Source organism: Thyridium curvatum, assembly GCF_004353045.1.
Source record: "Thyridium curvatum strain D216 chromosome Unknown NODE_70_length_221790_cov_84.609339, whole genome shotgun sequence".
NCBI classification, from domain to species: domain Eukaryota; kingdom Fungi; phylum Ascomycota; class Sordariomycetes; order Thyridiales; family Thyridiaceae; genus Thyridium; species Thyridium curvatum.
In genome coordinates, this window is record NW_022156825.1 from 73,657 (window position 1) to 92,458 (window position 18,802).

The window sequence follows — 18,802 nt, forward strand, 5'->3', positions numbered from 1 at the left end:
ATCTTGGCCACCTGCCCTTCACCGCTTTGGCTCCCGGCGGCCTCACTCTGCAGCAGTAGCTAAATAACGGCCACCAGCCAAACGTGGATGCTTCAGCCAGTCCCGCTGGATATACCCTCCAACCAACGGTCCGCCCTTTGTTGCAGCCATGTCGGCAGCAATTCTTAACCTGGTCGCCAAGCGCGCACTCAAGGACCTCGCTGACAAGAATACTAATTCCAAGGTTCGTTTGATTTATTGCGCCATCTGCCCAAGAGCCATGCTAACCTACCTGCGCAGAATCCGTATTTCGAGGATGTCCCGGTCTATGGTCGCGATGGTCGTCCTACTGGCAAAGTCAAGCAACAAAAGAAGAAGATTCCGGCCGGAATCTCCGAGCACGATGGCAAGGTCCTTAAGAAAGTCCGAAGGCGCGCGTATCGGCTTGACATGTCGCTGTTCAATCTGTGCGGCATCCGATTCGGTTGGAGCAGTGTTGTGGGAATAATCCCTGTGTAAGTTGTGACCTTGGCTCCTCCGCAAAGCTTGAGAGTATCATGGTACTGACAAGAGTCCTATAGGGTTGGCGACTTTATCGACCTTTTCCTGGCTTGGAACGTCGTCAGAACCTGCGCTCAGATCGATGGAGGTCTTCCCTCGTTGATCCGCACTCGAATGTTCTTCAACATCCTGTTCGACTTCGTCATTGGACTGGTACCTTTCGTCGGAGACATGGCCGACGCCGTCTATCGAGCAAATACGCGTAACGCATGGGTTCTTGAGGAGTATCTTGTGAAGAAAGCCGAGGCGGAACAGAAGAGGGTTCCGTCGTCCACTACTGCGGGAAATCTAGCATCGCCGACGCGACCGGAACCGGCGAAAACGACATCGGGCGGCTTTATGAGCTTCTTTGGCAGAGGCAGGTCTCAGCAGGCTGACGAAGAGTTGGGTATGGAGCAACTCGGCAGCAGCAGCAACAATAACCATAACAACAATGGTAAATCCGGCCAGCACCGAAGTGGTTGAGAAACCTCCGAAGGCGGCCCCGGGGCTGGAGATGGGCAATAATATCTCCGCTAATGACGGCGACAGCCGTTGATCGGCATCACAATGGCAACAACAACATCCAAGATGCGCCAATGCGTCCCTTGGCTTGCTGTTGCCTGATGGATGGACTGGGCCAGAGCGAAATCGGATGTTGCTTATGCATTTTATCGAATGGGAATTGGGAAAGCAACAAAGTTAACCGGGCTCACTGCGGAGCTTAGTACGATACCATGTTTCATGCCAGCCAGAGTTTTAGATGATACCAATTAAAAGGCGGACATCGCCAGCTGTCGCGTAGTACCTCGTCGCGTCCCCAATGCATTTGTGATCTTTACATAATGGATGACTCGCGTCAAGAAGCTGATGTCATGAGCCACTAGCAATTAAGCGCCAGAGTCATACCTGGGCGTGGAGTGGATAAAGGGCTGGCTGCCTTGGCCTTCAGGTAGGTAATGTAATTATCCTTTTGTACCCATTGAAAATTACAACTACAAGAGAAGGAGGAGAGACTCTATCAAGAAATACAATCGTCTTTTTCAACGTTACAGGTGGGTAGACTTGCGACTTGTCTCTGAGACCGAGGGCCGGATCCTGGGAAACTACCTACTGACAAACAAAGTAGATCTGTTAGTGTTCTGCACACGCTATTCGTCACTGTGTGGAGGCTTTCTCGGATGCGAGGCTTTGGGATTCGGTGATAATTTGGCACAACACACCACCCTGCATTCCCCGTCTCCGGCCGGACCTGGCTTATCAGATCCGAGAGGGCAGGCAAAGGAGGGAATCAGGACATTCCCCATAAAATAGGGAGGCTGGGAAGCTGGTCGAAGGGTGTTGCGAAACAAACACACAGGGGTGGAGAAGCGCAGGGGTGCGCAACGCGTCGAGGAGCAGCCCGGGTCGCGTCGAGGGGCACGTGAATTGGTGTGGTCCCCCGGCGAAAAAGATCCATTTAAGCCGAACACGTCCTGCACCTCTCTCTCCAATTCATCCTCCCATTGCGTCAACCTCAACACCAGACATCCGCATTGTACAATTCCTTTTTCTTGTCATTGTCTCATCCGAACAGTCTTTGCGCATCGTCTTAGCACCACGCCTGTCCTTTCTACTCTCTACAATGGCTGCTGAGATCACTCCCTCCAAGCAGGTCAGTCATGAGCACCGCGTCGTCCTCGCGCTCGCCCGCCACCATGCATCTGAAAGCTAACGCGTTCCTTTCTCACACAGGCTGCTTCGGCCATTGAGTCTTTCAAGATCGAGTCTCCCGTCAAGAAGCTCGACTTCAACCCTGCCGACAAGGAGAACAAGCCTCTCGACGCCACCGTCGACACCCTGGCCGCCGAGATGGACGCCAAGCAGGCCGACAAGCCTGTCTCGGACATCAAGAAGACCGAGGAGGCTGCTGTTGCACCTGTCATCAAGCCCGAGGAGGCTGATGAGCCCCTCCTGCAGGAGAACCCCCAGCGCTTCGTCCTGTTCCCCATCAAGTATCACGAGGTACGCGTCGCGTCTCACGCGTTCCATTGGGACGCGTTAATTGAAATGTTTAATTGATTGAAAACTAACAATGCCTTTGCCAAACAGATCTGGCAGATGTACAAGAAGGCCGAGGCCTCCTTCTGGACCGCCGAGGAGATTGACCTGTCCAAGGATCTCCACGACTGGAACAACCGCCTGACTGCCGATGAGCAGTACTTCGTCTCCCACATCCTGGCCTTCTTCGCCGCTTCAGATGGCATTGTCAACGAGAACCTCGTTGAGCGTTTCAGCGGCGAGGTCCAGATCCCCGAGGCTCGCTGCTTCTACGGTTTCCAGATCATGATGGAGAACATCCACTCCGAGACCTACTCCCTGCTCATTGACACCTACATCAAGGAGCCTGCCCAGCGCACCTATCTCTTCAATGCCATTGACACCATCCCCTGCATCCGCAAGAAGGCCGACTGGGCCCTGAAGTGGATCGCCGACCACAAGTCTACCTTTGCTCAGCGCCTCATTGCCTTCGCCGCTGTCGAGGGTATTTTCTTCAGCGGTGCCTTTGCCTCCATCTTCTGGCTGAAGAAGCGTGGTCTGATGCCTGGTCTGACCTTCTCCAACGAGCTGATCTCTCGTGATGAGGGCCTGCACACCGACTTTGCTTGCCTGCTCTTCTCGCACCTGAAGCACCGCCCCAGCAAGCAGCTCGTGCAGGAGATCATCGTTGATGCCGTCACCATCGAGCAGGAGTTCCTGACCGAGGCTCTGCCTTGTGCCCTGCTCGGCATGAACTCCAACCTCATGAAGCAGTACATCGAGTTCGTCGCTGACCGTCTGCTCGTCGCTCTCGGCAACGAGAAGGTCTACAAGGCCACCAACCCCTTCGACTTCATGGAGAACATCTCGCTCGGTGGCAAGACCAACTTCTTCGAGAAGCGCGTCGGCGAGTACCAGAAGGCTGGTGTCATGAACAGCACCAAGAAGGCCACGGACGAGGCCGCTGGCGAGACCAAGAATGAGAACGGCGGCGACTTCAGCTTTGATGACGACTTCTAAACTAGTCGCATCCATGGTGTCGAGTCCCGTTCCCTTTTGTCTAAATACCCTCTTCGTTCTGTACATTGCACCTCACGGGCACATGTTCATGTTTTGAAAGTCCAAGTTCTTGGCATAGGCTTGCATCGCGGCTTTCTCTCCTCTTCACATGTTTTCCTTTTGTGTCTCATGGGGGGTCATTGGATGCTGGGTCGATGAATAGACCGACCAGCACGGTTCATTTACTGGCGTTTTGCGGAGAACAATCACATGCCCTTTTGGGCTCGGTTTGGGGGGGATGGCAGCTGCTTAATGATTTGATGTACAAGTAACTCTGGGTGGCAGAATTGAAAAAAAGCCTGTTCTACGATCTGTAGTCTCCCTGTGGCACTACGTGATGTGATGTGTTCCAGATGCAGTACTCGGTCAGGGTTACTTTTAGAATTGCTCGACTTTTGCAAGTCCCATGTATGTCATCCACTGATTGACGTCGAACAATGCGGTGCTGTGATCTAGTGGTGCAAAATGCCACAACCGTGATATGCAACCATGCCCCCGAAACCGTAGCCAAAGCTTTTCCAGCAGTCCAGCTTGAGGTAGGGCCCTCTAATGCCCTGCCAAGTCACGCTCGCGACGCAAATTGAATAATCCCAACCCTCTCATACTCCGACTAGCTGCTCCTCCTGTCTCCTCGTCTCCCTCCCGTTCCGCTCTCCTTCTCTCACCTCTTACCCTTCTTCTTCTTGCCCTTGCCGCCGCCGCCACCCCCGCCTTGCTGCTGCTGCTGCTGCTGCTGCGCCGGTGCCGCGGCCGGGGCCTGGCCCTGCGTCGTGGTGGGCGTCGCCGTCCCGGCCGCCCCTCCCGACGGCGTGTCGGCGCCATCCTCTGCTGCACCATCGTCCCGCGGCGGCAGCGCCGCCATGCGCCGGCCCAGGCCGCCGAGCAGCTGGACCAGGCGCGACACCTCGGCCGCCTTGGTCGTCTTGTACTTGAGGCAGGCGCCGCTGACGGGGTCGTACGTCTTGAGCACGAGGCGCGCGCGCGGCGGCCTGCTGCTGCTGGTGGTGCTGGTGGTGTCTGCTGCTGCCGCCGCCGCGTCGGCGGGCTGGCTTCTGGGTTTGCGGGAGGAGAAGGTCGCGGCGGGCTTGGTGGTGTAGCGGGTTGTGATGCGGGTCTTTGTGTGTGTTAGCTCTTGTCGTGCGTGGCCCCTAGGGGGGGGTTCGAGGACTGAATATGCTACTGGCAGAGATTATTTGAATATGGGGGCTGAACGTACTGTTGAGGGGCGGGCTTCGAGGAGGAGGGAGGATTGGCGTAGCCATTCCTGGCTAGAGGTGAAGACGGTCATTGTGCGGAGAGATGAGTAGGGCTGAGCGGCACAGGTGCCAGGTTGTTGCTCGAGTCGTCGGAGAACTATTCGTTGCTGGATGGTCTCAATTATATGCACCGTTGACTATTGGGGTGTTTCTTAGTGGTGAGACGTGTGTACGAGACTCGGTGTTTGCGAGATTGACGATGTCGGTGGAGTGAAGGTGAGTGTGGCAGATGAGGCTCTGTCGTCTTAGCAATTTTGGTGTTTCCTCCAGTTTGGTGGGGTCGAAAGTTAAGCGGGGCTTCGACTACACTGGTGGATGTTCTCCAAGTTACCTAATGAGGCGCATGCTTGGAATAAGATGCGCTCTCATATATCACTTCTACGCAAGCCGTCGGAGGATATACAAGCTAACAAGTCGAGTGATTCATGCGTCTATAATCTATATTCGAAAATTCATCACCCAATTCTCCTTCTTGTTCCCACGTCACAGAACCGCCAAACGCCAAAGAGGGTATCAATATCAAAAGAATTTGCCTCTCCGTTATAGACACCAAAGCAAGTAATGGAAATCCGATCCACCGATCCGCCCGGATCACCCTACACCTCCCCCCTCTAGGCATGAGGATCGGGCGTCCAGAACACAAGGTCTTGATCCGCTGTTGCGAAAAAGTTGTACCGAGGGTTAAAGGCCAGCACCGCCGCTTCTCTCTTATCCAGAAGGACGTGAGCCGGCTCGAGGACCTTGGTCTCCGACACCGTACCCAGCGTGTCCCAGATAAGCACGTTGTTCTTGGCGCCGCTCATGACGTACCGTCCGTCGGGCGTGAAGCAGCACTCGCCACTGCTCTCGGCCTGGGAGGGGTCGCTCGGCGCGGACGCGTTGCCCTCGCCGACAGCCGGTCGTCTCGTGCCGCCCTCGGGCTTCCGCAGGTAAGCCCTCAGCTTTCCATCAAACGCATCGAGGAGGTAGTGGCCGTTGCCCCGGGTGCCGAGCAGAATCGACTTGCCATCGTTGGAGAACTCAAGCTTGGTCCATCCCTGAAGCAAGTGGGTAGAGTCGACGGCCCTGCAACTCTCCACGATGTCAAAAATCGCAAATGGTGCCTTCGTATAGTTTCGGTAGTCGTAGAGGAGCACGCATCCGCTTGAAGGTGACCCGACTGCGAAGACGTTGCCAGAAGGATCCCAGGCTGCGAGATACGGCGTGTTCAGGTAGAGCAAGCCTGCCCACTGCTTGCTGCCAATGTTCCACAGTCTGACTGTGCCATCGACGCCACAAGATATGAAATTATCAGACCCTGGATGCATGGCGAGGGAGGTGACCGTTCCCTCATGGCCTTCAAAGTAGCGGATAAAGGAGTTGTCATGGGTTGCAAGGTAACGTATTGCATCTGAGAACAAGAGAATGCACATGTCAGCCAGCCAGGCGTCGAACAATACAATTTTGCCATCATACCATTCTGTTTAGTACTCGCGTATACTATGCTCGAGGACCAATGGGTGAATCTGGCCAATTTGACACCGTATTTCCGACTCAGAAGGCTCTTGTCATGCCGCCCTTCCTTGACATTGTAAATCTGTATAGTCTCATCGCTCTCCGAGGTCATGCAGAGCTCGCCGGGGTCGTCGAAATCAAGTGACAGAACGCACGGCCTCGTGCCGTCCTTAACGTCCTCTCTGCGGAAGAGCTGTGGAGCGTTAGTCGGCCAGCTGGAAGGTGCGATGCGGTTGCGACAAGGAACACACCTTTGCAGGCCTGAAAGCATCTATCACTTGAGTCAGTTCCGTCGTCGGATTCACGCCGCCGCCGAGCGTACGGGTTATATTGAGCGACGTCGTCGTGCCATTGCTTGGGGCTGAACCGGGATGGTCCAGATCCATCGGCGTGCCCGACATGATCGCGTGGCTCTGTCGCGTCCCAGCGGGTGGGGATAGGGATGAAGAGAGAGTCGCGGTTTCGGTATCGCGAGAAGGAAGGATAGTAGAATGCTGATCAGTGGTATCGGCAGCGTTGGTTTCCAGCGTACACGATAAGATGCTGAAAATCTACTTTGCGAGAGAAGGGTTGACAGGACATGGATCCATTGCGAAAGCTCGAAGCTTCAAAGGCACTTGTCCAGACGAATCGAGTCTGGACGCATTGTTCCTTCCCCAGAAATTCTTATCGATAAGCTTGCACAGGTACCAGACCCATGCACCTCCCCATGTTGGATGGCATAACTCTTGGCTGGTACTTCTGCTCAGTGTTCCCTTTCTATACACTGTTCGAATAGTTACAAGATCTCTTCTGTCAGTCATCATCCACTGGTGAGCTACCTGGTTCATTTAAGCTGAGGGGGCTTCATTGTTAAGTTTCTTGGTCACGGCAACACGGCCAGAGAGAACTGGGATCGACACCGAATGCTCATGTAGTTCACATTCACAGCTGGCCTTATCAAGATACTCCACAGAGTCATAGAATGAAGCATAACACGGGATAATATAGGACCCTGCGTGATAAGAGAAACTTGACTTCAATCTTGTCCCAGGTCAGGAAGCATCATGGAGGCAGTCGGTGGTCCAGAGTTCCGTAACCGGCGGACCAGTAGGAGAGCCTTGAATTATTGGCTCAGCTCCCCGAGGTCCCTGAAATTGCTGCACGCCGCGGGCAGTTACAGCGGGGAATCAGCAGCTACCCACTAGCGCTGACCCCTGTCTGGCCCGTGCGTCAGAGCTTCTTTCTGCTGACAATCCTGACCCGTCCAGCTGGATGGCTGCTAATTCGGCGTTTGTTCCGATCCTCGCAACGACCGGAGGGGGATTTTTCGCTTTGATGCGGCCTTGCACTTTCCAACACCCGCAACCCCAGAACCATCTCCCGCCGATAGCCCGTCCCCCGGTTTGCGCGGATCGATAGGGATTCGCAGCAAAGGCACTCAATTGAGTCAGTTCCCGCAGGTCTCCTGGACCAGCTCCTGTTCGAACCCTGAGCATCGGTAGTACTCGTTGGGAGGCGCGGTTTGGGCAGCAGACAGGAAGAGTCGGGATCGGCTACCATCTTCCGCGGACAACCTCCTTCGACGGCACCGCAGGCTCACGCGACAACAGAAAGAAGCCACTGGTCTACGGAACAAGAAAGTTTGATATCCTTCATCTCGGACCTTGCCCTTTTCAACTAGATGTCTACGACTGGCGGGTATGTTGGCTTGCGTTCTACTCCGCGACTGGTGGGAAAGCTCGCTAACGCGCACCTCCTAGAGCTTTCATTGCCGGCGGGCTCGCCGCTTGCGGCGCTGTCACCGCGACACACCCCTTCGAGACAGTCAAGATTCGGTCAGTCCTCTATACCCTTGGGCGTACTGTAATACAATGTGGCTAACGAGCCCCATGTACAGCATGCAGTTGCAAGGCGAACTGCAACAAAAGGGCCACCAACCGCATCACTACAAGGGACCTCTCCACGGCGTCTCAGTGATTGTCCGCAATGAAGGGCTCCGTGGCATATACAGAGGTCTGGGGACTGCGTACATCTACCAGGTCCTCCTCAACGGCTGCCGTTTGGGCTTCTACGAGCCGATGCGCTCCACCCTGGCCAGCGTGATCTTCAAGGACGAGAACAAGCAAAGCTTAGGCATCAACATGTTCTGTGGTGCCGCCTCTGGTGTCATTGGTGCCGCCTTTGGAAGCCCCTTCTTCCTGGTCAAGACGCGACTGCAGAGCTACTCTCCTTTCCTCCCCGTCGGTACTCAACACGAATACCGCGGCGCGTGGCACGGGCTCAACTCCATCTACAAGGCCGAAGGATTCCGCGGCCTCTACCGTGGTGTCAGTGCTGCCATGATTAGGACTGGTTTTGGTAGCTCAGTGCAGCTTCCCACCTACTTCTTTGCAAAGAGGAGGCTGCAGAGGCACTTTGGCATGGAGGAAGGCCCGGCCCTGCACCTGACTAGCAGCGCAGTCAGCGGCTTTGTGGTGTGCTGCTTTATGCATCCGCCAGGTAAGCACTACGTTTGTCCACCTACCTCTGGAATACCAGCTGCTGACCCCGAGGAACTCTCGCAGACACCGTCATGTCTCGTCTGTACAACCAGAACGGCAATCTGTACAAGGGCGTCTTTGACTGCCTGGCCAAGACGGTGCGCACCGAGGGACTGTTCGCTATCTACAAGGGTTTCCTGCCGCATCTGGCCAGGATTTTGCCGCACACTATCCTGACCTTGAGTCTGGCTGAGCAGACCAACAAGCTGATGAGGGGTGTGGAGAGGAGTATTCTGCCTGCGTCGATGCTGGAGAAGCCCTGAGGAAGACCAAGCATGCTGCATGAATATCTCTGGCGTTCTTCAAGAGTTGGTCGTCTGCTTGATTTCAAAAGTTATTTTTTTACAAGCTTTGCGGGCATCTTATAGGCATAGACTTGATCTGTTTGATACCATGTCCAAATATCTGGTCCAGATAGAACGGCGGGAGGGATATATAAAAATGTAAAAAAGAGTTATAACATGATGTCGCTTGATAGCCCTGTCCTGCTTGTCTCTGGTCTCCTTTTCTTTTTCTCCCCCTTGTGGTTCTTCATTCAACCGCGAAACGTCCGCTTACAGCCGTAGCAAAGCTTCCCCGCCACCGCCGCCCTCTGCTCGTCTTCGTCCTCGTCGCCTATCTCGCCCCTCCACCGCTCGTCCCCTTGCTCGTCGAGCGGCGTGCCGCAGAGGCTGCACAGCCCGGCGGCGCCCTCTCCCCGCCGCCCGAGCTTGGCCGTCGTCCGCACGACGTTGGCCACCACGGAGGGGTAGTTCTCCTCGACGTCCTCAAAGTACCGCCTCATGACGTCCTCGATGCTGATGTCCCGGTGCGACACCACGCTGCCGCCGCCGCCGGCCTCGGGCAGCACCAGGTCCCCTATCGGCGGCGACACGAGCGCCCCGTACGTGACGAGCTCCTTGCGGAACAGCTCCCGCACGGGGTAGTACACCGTGACGAGGCTCTCATCAGCATCGTCCTTCTCCACCGCCGCCGCCGCCGCCGCCTCGTCGTCTCGTGGTAGTAGCGGGTGGTTCTGGCGGTGTTCGTACCGCCGCACCGGCTGGGGCCCGTCGTTGGTCTGCCACGGCAGCGAGAAGCCGCGGCCCTTGGCCGTCTCGGCGAGCGTCAGCTCCGCCAGCGCCGTCGTGCTGCTGCCCAGCAGCAGGGCGTCGTAGGCGCCGCGCGCCGCGCGGTCGAGCAGGGCGTGCCGCACGAGCAGGCGCTGGACGTCGGCGCGGCTCGTCGGCGAGGGCAGCGACTCGAGGACGCGGCGCAGGTCGTGCGACGACGGCGGGGGCGGGGCCGCCGCCGCCAGCGGCAGCGCGGCCCAGTCGACCGTGTCGAGCGCCGCGGCGCTGCTCAGCGGGACGGACTCGAAGGTGAAGCGCGGGAGGCGCGCCTTCCACTGGTCCAGGAGCGCCGCGGCGGCCGGCGAGGGGCCGGGGCTGCCGGCGTCCAGGTCCGCTGTGTCGACGTGCAGGGCGTGCACCTCGAAGGACGGCTCGCGGCCCCTGGCGGCCTGGCTCGCAAGGATCTGGTCCGCTATGCGGAGGAGCGCCGCGGACGAGGCGCCCAGGGACAGGCCGACGAGGTACCTCTTCTTGGCGGGCCGGCCGCCGCCGTGCGTCCGGGACTCCTTGTCCAGCACCTCCAGGCGCTTGACCGTCTTGGTGACGATGTACTTGCAGAAGCAGTCGCTGGGAGATGGGAGGAGAAGACCGTGTTAGCCGCCATTCAATGATATATTTTCCAGGTGAAAGGAGGGCACATACTCGCACACGGGCTCTGTCCGTATCTTGCGCGTGGATGGTAGGTCTTTACATCGCCTGCAAGGCTTGCTTGCTGGCGCCCCCACCACCCCTCCAGACTCCATCGTCCTGGCGATGAAATCCCGCTGCTGGCTGCTGAGAGAGGCGAATATCTGGAATACGGAAACAAAAGGCCGCACTTGATGTCTGGTTCGGTTTGTTTCGGGATTCTGTCGTGATTCTTATAAGTTGTTGTAAGAATGATTTTTGGGCGAGCGGCCAATCAGGTGTGGCGAAATTCAAAGTTCACTCACAAAACTCGTGGGACCCCGTACGTGTGAGTTGACTAATAAGTTGGGCCTGGAAGCATTCGCGAACAATGTGTGTTCCAACTTTGTTCTGAAAGATTTGACGAAAATTTTCATGGTCTGGCCATCTGCGGAAGTTATGAGTATTGAAAAATGGTCTGATGTACGCAGTATTTTCATTTCCTGAGAGGAGCTTTGATATTCTTCATCCAAGGTACTTATTAGGTGTATAATTACTGGATTAGGCAATTTCGTGATAAAAGATCACATGAGGCAGCCACTACGACACGTGTAACAGGGGACAGGATCACGTCCAAAATGCAGAGGGGAAGAAGCTGTCTAGGATCATAATTTGCAGACGAGTCGTGTCCGTATTTGGACCGCCATGTCGTCCAAGAAGGTATCCAGCCTGCGTCACTTGTTTTCTAGGACGCAGCCGAGCGGATGATCTTGGAACCAGCTGCGGTCCTTGGCCCACGCCTTGACTATGATTTCCTTGCCTGCATGAAGTACCTTTTCCACCTGTTCAGGGGTGCCCCATCCCGGCACGGTACCGAACGAGATCAAGTGAACACCGACCTGGACCAGAACCCTAAAGGCGAGGCCGTCGTCCATGCCTCCATACCCGTCGACGAAGCCTTTGATGAACCACACCCCCGCGGCAATGTCCTTGTACAGGTACAGTTCGTAAAGTTCTGCAATCATCTGTCCCAGGTCGAGAGCGCGGACGCCGAGCTGGGCGAGCTCCCAGTCGATGATGGTGAGTGGAGTGATGTCCGTCTCTTTCAGGGGCGTATCAGGCAAGAGCACGCTGTCTCGGGTCAGCATCTGCTTCGTCACTCTTGGGGGTTCCCGCTACATACTTTCCGGTCCAAAAGTCGCCATGAATGACCTGTAGGTTGTCCTCGTCCTGGGCTTCCTTCTCTCCCATCTCTTTCACCTTGGTGAAAACGTCCTTGGCATCAGCAAGGACCGAGGGGAATTCGTCAACCCTTTGCAGAAGCCAGGAGTAGTTGATCATGATCTTCATAGCCTTCATATGGCCGTTCTTCTTGATCTCGTCCCGCAGTCCCTTCTGCTCGGGCCGTCTCGCCCACTCGTGGAAGCCGCGTAGCCATGATCCCAGGCCCATACCCAAACCCAAGCAGCAAGGCTGGAGAGAGGATGGTGTCGGCGCTGCAAGATGGGAGATGGCATAGTCCTTGAGGTTGGCCGAGTTGGGGGCGAACTCCTGGACCTGAGTATTGGTGGCCGGGTCGAAATAAAAGACTTTGGGGGTCTTGACTGTACACCTCGGATTACCTGTTGGCGGGAGTCTGGCAGTGGCTTCCAGGCAGATCTCCTCAAAGCGCTGTCCACCAAAGATTTCAGCAACTGAAAGAAGCGCTATGGGTTCCGGATCAATGGCTACACTTACACACCGCGTGGTTGGCAGCTGAAAGTTCTGATTCAGGGCGACATAGCCCTCGCCATGCTTCACCAGGGCTTCCAGAGTTCCATCAGGCAGGGGTGTTTTCAGAGTAGCACGGTAAATGAAATTACCAGTCCCGCCAGACAGAGCCTGGAGGGAGGAGCAGGCATAGGGTGTGTGCTCCAACTCTCCTTGCACTTTTGAGGCTATCTCGTCGATGTTAGCTGGCAACGCCATCGTTCCTCGGAAAGGCCTGCCGTTCGTTTCAAGACGGGTTTGTAATGAATCAATGGTTAGGAAGACTGAGAGGGCTCCAGCTCTGAGATTTAGATTTATTCTGTAGAGAAGTGAATGAATTCTTTAAAGAAACAATTCACGATCTTGGCTTGTTGTTTTGTACATTTTCAGCTCCAACACGGGCGGCCAATGTTGATGCGATACAAAGCCGCCCCACCAGGACCGGGATGCTGACCGAGTGAGTCAAAAACGGCGCCGTTTAAACTTGTTCGTGCCACTATTCCCTAATGGTATTAAATGGCAAGCGCATGCATGCCTCTCTACTTGTATTGTACTTGTAGACTTCCCTTCAAGATATCACATAAGCGTGTCCGACAATGGGCACAACCTACCATTTTGACGGGCGAGAGACAGTGTTGGCGGGGGGCGGATGTATTTGGAATGCCTGTCACAAAGGTCGGGATTGGTATATAAGCTTTTCAAGCCGGAAACAAGACTTTGGTGGATGGAGCCTTCGTGTTTCCACTCTCCTCGGAGCAGGCAGATACCCATCGTCCTCAAAACACAAGTAGATGGGTCAATTTCAATGGCCTGACCCGGGACCATGGATGAAGCGGAAGGGCGTGACGCAAGCCTCTGTGTCACCAGGCACGGGTTGCCGATTGCCGGAGGAGCCGGGCAGATTTGCAGGGTAACTCGAGAGAGGTAGTGATCGTTGAGAGGACCATTGAAGGATCGGATCGCCGGGAAACGAATGGCAGAGGACACGGGTGCAGATGTGGGTGCCTGCGTCCTTGTCGAAAGCTTATCGCATGTCAGCGGTCGAGTCAGGTCGAGCCGAGTCGAGTCCGGAGTAGGAGGACATCCATGGATGGTCGAGATCGAGTTTCAGGGTCCAGCATGTCGTCATGAACTTCCCTCCTTTCTTCGCTGGCCGCCCAGCACTGCCCCACGGCGTCTCTTTCTCCCTGATATGTAAAACCGTAGCGCCAGCGCCAGCATCTACTGATACTTGGCAAAACACCAACCACCTCGCATCTTCGCAAGTGTCTGAAACGAACACGCTCCAGAAAAGCACTGACTGTGTCCCGCCGCCGTCGCGACGAGCTCCGACACGCGCGTTCTCTCGCTCTCCTGCGAATTCCACAGCCGGGTCCATCCTGGCTGCTGGGTTGCTCAGCCACCGGCATTTGTCCAAGGTTAAAGGCTGGGAGGTGCCGGCGCCATCGGTTGCCGTTGCGCGACCCCGGCCCTGAAACGACGATTACTGGAGCCGCCGTTGGAGGGCAGCCACTCATCAACCCTGCGCATCTGGTCGCGCGCGCGCGGCGCATGAAAGACGGAGATCGTCTGCACGCTGCTGGGGAACTGTTGAGATTGGCGACGGACGGGAGAGTCTCTTCCTATTTTTGTTGCTGTCCCCCTGCATTGCGCTGAGAGCATTGCCGGTGGTTGCTAGCCCGCCTTGCCCGCCCTCGAAACTCACCTGCCATCCATTGTCATTTCGCTCCAGGGCCTGGTCCGGCCCGCTTGTCAACAATCAACCAACCCCTGCACCCTGCATCAATACCACCACATACCAGCCCAGACCAGACTACCAGACCTTGTGCATTGGCTTTGTCTTTGGCTTTGGCTTTGGCTTTGCTTGTCAACTAAGATCAGATCTGCCCTCTCCCGAGCTTCAGCGCTGTTTAGCCTTTTGTCTTTGACTCTGGACCAGCTTGTCCTCTTTGTCATCTTCGCACTTGGACACTTGGCCAAGCTAATAAATTGCCAACGCCTTGGAAACTCAATCGCTTGGATTGCATCGAGAACGCCTCCATTCTCCCCTCGGACACGATCCGGCCACCAGCTTCCCCAAAGTCTGATCTCGGTGTCGCGCATCACACACGCACCTGACCGACCCTTTCGAATCTCGAGCCGACCGAGCGTGCGCCGATACTCTTCATACCCAAGACCTGCTATACCTGCCACCGGCGCCCGCCCCAACCAAGGAGCATCTCATGTTGCTGGGCCTGCAAGATTGTCTCTTGCTCCAAAACATACCCGATCTCGTCGCGACCCTGCCACTGCCCTCGACAACATGGTCGAGATACAAACACAACCACAAGCTATCGTACCCAGCGCCAAACTAGCGAACCCGATGGCGGCCTCTGCCGCACGGCCGATATCCGCGGTTTCGGTACCGCCTGACGCGACCAACGGATCGCAGTACCAGGCCGGCCTCGACTCCTTTTCCCCCGTCCACCAGAATGGATGTTTCGAGTTCGACCGTGTCATCAAGAGTGGTTATGTGCAGAAGCGCACCCAGAAGACCAAGGTGAGTACGTTTCCACAGCGAACCAGCTGCGCGGTAGGGCTGAGACATTTCTCTCGTATCCAGGCTTGGAAGACGGCTTGGTTGGTTCTGCGCCCCAACACGCTGTACATCTATAGGTCGGAGAAGGAGGACAAACTGCGACGCAAGGTCTATCTGTCCGACCTCACGGCTGTCATGTTCCTCAAGGACCCGAAGCAAAAGCGAAAGAACGTCTTCGGCCTGTTCTCGCCATCCAAAAACTTCCACTTTGAGGCGCCCTCGTCCCAGGATGCCCAAGAGTGGGTCGAGCTGATCCGACACGAAGCCAGGATCGAGCAGGAAGAAGAGGAGATGTTCCTGGCTAGCCCTGCCGTCCAGCGACACTCGTTCAACCTTGGCGGCTTCTTCCAGATGGGGACGGACTCCAGCAGGGTTCTGGCCGAACGAGATCGTCTCGCGTCGAGTTCCCCAGAGCCTCCCAATCCTTCATACGAACAACTGCGATCGCCCGCCCCCAGGCGGACATCGCAGACGGCTGACTATTCGGGGCTTTCCGGAAACGAGGTTGCCTCCCATTCGGACTTCTCAGATACAGAAGGCCGTCTGCAAGGCGCCTCCTTTGAGAACCTCGCCGTAAAGCCTCCGCCCTCGGCCCACGGAGAGCGTCCGGTCATGACTGCCCGCAATCCGAGCCAGATCAGCGGTCTCAACCTTGACCAGGATCCGGACCGTGTCATCTGGCAGGGTTGGCTGTGGTATCTTCGCAGCAAGAGAGGCGTGAAGCAGTGGAAAAACTGCTGGGCCGTTCTTCGACCCCGCAACTTCATTCTCTACAAAGACGAGACCGAGTACGCAGCGCAGTTCATCGCCAACATGTCGACGATTCTCAACGTTGTCGAGCTCGACCCGATCAGCCGGACCAAACGCCACTGCCTGCAGATCATTACTGAAGAAAAGAGCTACCGATTCGCTGCCCACGACGAAGAGTCGCTCGTGCGCTGTCTCGGAGCCTTCAAGAGCCTGCTTGCCAAGCGGCGAGAACTGGAAGCCCGGGCGGCTGCAGCAGCAGCAACGGGCGGCGTTCCCTCTTGAACAACTCACCTGACCTTTGATTTCCCCCTTTTTGCTTACAGATACCCCCTTTCAACTTCTTAAGCGTGCGAGTATTTGATTTTCCAGTTGGCTCTACCTCACACGCAGACACATCAGACATGCGCACGGCTCTGTAAATAACTGCTTCTTTGTCTTGCCTGACTCCTCGGCGTCAACTCCCTTTTTCTGATTATACACTCTATTCGGTTGTCACAACTCGAAATACGACATTCACGATGATGATGATGGACGATGATCTTGGGGATCGCTCAACACACGTACATACCTTTTCTATACATACTGTGGTTGGCTGTGAATACAAGCTCAGCGGCCAGATAGTAATAACAAGGCCGCTTGATCGAATACCAGATGTCTCTGTCTCGCAAATGACCCAAGTGCTTCACGAGAACAACTGCAGCCAATCTGGATCCTGTGCCTGGCAGTTGGCAGATGACACCCCATCGAGAATGGGCCCGGTTTAGGTTTTGTTACTTGCTGAAGGACTAAGCTCAAATTCACCCCTGATTCGCAAACCCCCGCTTCCTCCATCACCAGACCTCCATCCACCTGCATTTTCATTTTCTTGAGCACTTGGCGCGAGGCGAGTGTGTGTGTGGCTCTCCGCGCTGCAATGGCACCTAGATCAAAAGCAGAGGGCTTCCTCAAGAGGGAGCTGCTCGGTGTTATTCGCCTCTTCATTTCCATTATACCCCCGGTCCGTGCTGGCGCGTCCAATCATGATTCCAGAACAAGGTCCTCGAAACCCTGTTTTCTCAGCTTGGGTATGGTGTCCCGGTCCGATCGACCTGTTATGCTACCATAGGTTTACAGTTCCCCCCCCCCCGACTCTGAAGGGCCTTTTTTCCTGAGGCGGGCTTGACTCTTCCCTCCACTATTCGATCTGCGGGGAAGTGAAATGCTATAACTCTAATGAGGTAAGTTGGGCCTGATATCGAATCGGAGGCGTGATCAAACACCATGCTGCTCGGGCTGGCCGCCCCGGGTTACATTTTCAACGCTGGCCTGCCTCGCATGCCCTTGTTCAATGCACGGCCGTGATGGCATGCCGACCGGGCGTGCATGGCACACATGACATCAAGATGTGCGCTTGGTAGGTCTAGTTCCTGTCTTGCCTCCCCCCGGCATGTGAATAATGTCAAGAGAAGCCTCTTTGACCTCGGGGTATATGTCATTGCTCTTGTTCCTGTGTTCTTTGGCTTCTAGTATGCCCGTGGATATTGGGGACCCTTATGCATATCCAGAGGACTCATTCCCTATTCTGTTGAGGTGAGGTATCTACCTAGCCTCAGATCCACGCCTCGTAATTCAACACAGCGGCGATCTGCTCTTTCTGGGCTTTCTCTGTCATGATGTTGTTCATATACAACGTCCTCGCTCTCCTAGGGCTGTTGTGCTCCGCCATATCTACAGCGGCGGCGGCGGCGGCAGCAGAGCGGCCAGCCCTGCCGCTACACACCAGCAGCCGCTGGATCCTCGACGCCAACAACGCCCGTGTCAAGCTGCGCTGCGTCAATTGGGCCGGGCACCTCGAGACCAACGTGCCCGAGGGCCTGCACCGGCAGTCGGTCGAGTGGCTCGCCGGCTGGATCGCGGACCAGGGCTTCAACTGCGTGCGCCTGACCTACTCGATCGACCACGCCCTCGACCCGGACCGCCCCGTCGCCGAGTCCTTCGCCGCCGCCGGCGTGCCCCAGCTGTTCGAGGCCGCGGCCGCCCGGAACCCGTTCCTCGTCGAGGGAGGACAGAGTAGTAATAATAATACGACGACGACGACGACGCGCGACGTCTTCGCCCGCGTCATCGCCGCCCTCTGGGACCGCGGCATCATGACCGTGCTCGACAACCACGTCTCGCGCGCGGGCTGGTGCTGCAACCTCACCGACGGCAACGGCTGGTGGGACGCGGCGCCGGGCTACAACGCCGCCAACTCGCGCTTCTTCCGCACCGACGACTGGCTCCGCGGGCTCGAGGCCGTGGCCCGCTGGGCCGCCACCCGCCCGGGCGTCGCCGCCATGTCCCTGCGCAACGAGCTGCGGCCCTTCCTGCTGCAGGACCTCGGGCTGCCCCCGCGCGCCGACTGGTACGAGTACGTCGGCCGGGGCGCGCGCCGCGTGCACGCCGCCAACCCGGACGTGCTCGTCGTCGTCGGCGGGTCCCAGTCCGCGACGGACCTCGGCCACCTGCGCGCCGCGCGCCCGCTCGACACGAGCGCCTGGCGGGGGAAGAACGTGTGGGAGTTCCACGCGTACAGCTTCACCGTCACGTTCCCCCGGCTGTTCGACAGCTGCGACGTCGTGCGGCAGGAGTACGGCCTGCTGGACGGGTTCGTGCTGGAGCAGGGGAGGGACTGGACGGGCCCGCTCTTCCTGAGCGAGTTCGGCGTCGGGATGGCCGGCGGCGGGCCTCTGTCGGACGAGGACGCCAAGTACCTGTCGTGCCTGGTGGGCTACATGGAGGGCAACGACGCCGAGTGGGCGGTGTGGGCGCTGCAGGGGAGCTACTACGTGCGGGACGGGCAGGTCGACTACGACGAGGGCTGGGGCCTGCTGAACAAGGAGTGGACGGGCTGGAGGAATCCCGAGTTCAAGGGGATGCTGGGCAAGATGTGGGAGGTGCAGCAGGGGCCGTGATGGGGGCGAGGTTCTTTCTTTTCGTTAGTATTTTTTTTGGATACCCCTGTTATTGGGAAGCACGCGTGGGGTAATTCGGGACTGTTGCAACTGTATATCGTTCTGAACTTGATGACTTTGATATACACACAAATATCAAACAACCGCAACGCCGGATCAAACCCCCCGAATATTGTAGCCTGCGTATGATGCACCCCGCCTTGTC

General features: G+C 56.7%; 8 protein-coding genes across 8 annotated transcripts; 5 read left to right on the plus strand and 3 right to left on the minus strand.

Annotated features, from left to right (window-relative positions):
- Nucleotides 1-148: 148 nt before the first annotated feature.
- E0L32_009548 (uncharacterized protein) lies at nt 149-1,005 on the plus strand (the record flags this gene model as incomplete). Its single annotated transcript, XM_031144525.1, has 3 exons — nt 149-223; nt 280-494; nt 561-1,005. The coding sequence occupies 3 exons, from the start codon at nt 149-151 to the stop codon at nt 1,003-1,005; spliced, it is 735 nt and encodes a 244-aa protein (XP_030990680.1).
- Nucleotides 1,006-2,143: 1,138 nt separating this feature from the next.
- E0L32_009549 (uncharacterized protein) lies at nt 2,144-3,558 on the plus strand (the record flags this gene model as incomplete). Its single annotated transcript, XM_031144526.1, has 3 exons — nt 2,144-2,173; nt 2,254-2,523; nt 2,611-3,558. 3 exons carry the CDS (start codon nt 2,144-2,146, stop codon nt 3,556-3,558), a joined length of 1,248 nt encoding a protein of 415 aa, XP_030990681.1.
- Nucleotides 3,559-4,258: 700 nt separating this feature from the next.
- On the minus strand, nt 4,259-4,885 carry E0L32_009550 (uncharacterized protein; the record flags this gene model as incomplete). Its single annotated transcript, XM_031144527.1, has 2 exons — nt 4,259-4,711; nt 4,814-4,885. 2 exons carry the CDS (start codon nt 4,883-4,885, stop codon nt 4,259-4,261), a joined length of 525 nt encoding a protein of 174 aa, XP_030990682.1.
- A 579-nt stretch (nt 4,886-5,464) lies between these two features.
- Nucleotides 5,465-6,748, minus strand: E0L32_009551 (uncharacterized protein; the record flags this gene model as incomplete). The annotated part of the gene is made up of 3 exons (XM_031144528.1): nt 5,465-6,243; nt 6,309-6,540; nt 6,599-6,748. 3 exons carry the CDS (start codon nt 6,746-6,748, stop codon nt 5,465-5,467), a joined length of 1,161 nt encoding a protein of 386 aa, XP_030990683.1.
- Nucleotides 6,749-8,010: 1,262 nt separating this feature from the next.
- On the plus strand, nt 8,011-9,132 carry E0L32_009552 (uncharacterized protein; the record flags this gene model as incomplete). Its single annotated transcript, XM_031144529.1, has 4 exons — nt 8,011-8,027; nt 8,090-8,164; nt 8,227-8,828; nt 8,882-9,132. The coding sequence occupies 4 exons, from the start codon at nt 8,011-8,013 to the stop codon at nt 9,130-9,132; spliced, it is 945 nt and encodes a 314-aa protein (XP_030990684.1).
- Nucleotides 9,133-9,404: 272 nt separating this feature from the next.
- On the minus strand, nt 9,405-12,555 carry E0L32_009553 (uncharacterized protein; the record flags this gene model as incomplete). Its single annotated transcript, XM_031144530.1, has 3 exons — nt 9,405-10,532; nt 11,421-11,718; nt 11,771-12,555. The coding sequence occupies 3 exons, from the start codon at nt 12,553-12,555 to the stop codon at nt 9,405-9,407; spliced, it is 2,211 nt and encodes a 736-aa protein (XP_030990685.1).
- A 2,083-nt stretch (nt 12,556-14,638) lies between these two features.
- E0L32_009554 (uncharacterized protein) lies at nt 14,639-15,946 on the plus strand (the record flags this gene model as incomplete). The annotated part of the gene is made up of 1 exon (XM_031144531.1): nt 14,639-15,946. One exon carries the CDS (start codon nt 14,639-14,641, stop codon nt 15,944-15,946), a length of 1,308 nt encoding a protein of 435 aa, XP_030990686.1.
- Nucleotides 15,947-17,316: 1,370 nt separating this feature from the next.
- Nucleotides 17,317-18,597, plus strand: E0L32_009555 (uncharacterized protein; the record flags this gene model as incomplete). The annotated part of the gene is made up of 1 exon (XM_031144533.1): nt 17,317-18,597. The coding sequence occupies one exon, from the start codon at nt 17,317-17,319 to the stop codon at nt 18,595-18,597; it is 1,281 nt and encodes a 426-aa protein (XP_030990687.1).
- Between the last annotated feature and the right edge of the window lie 205 nt (nt 18,598-18,802).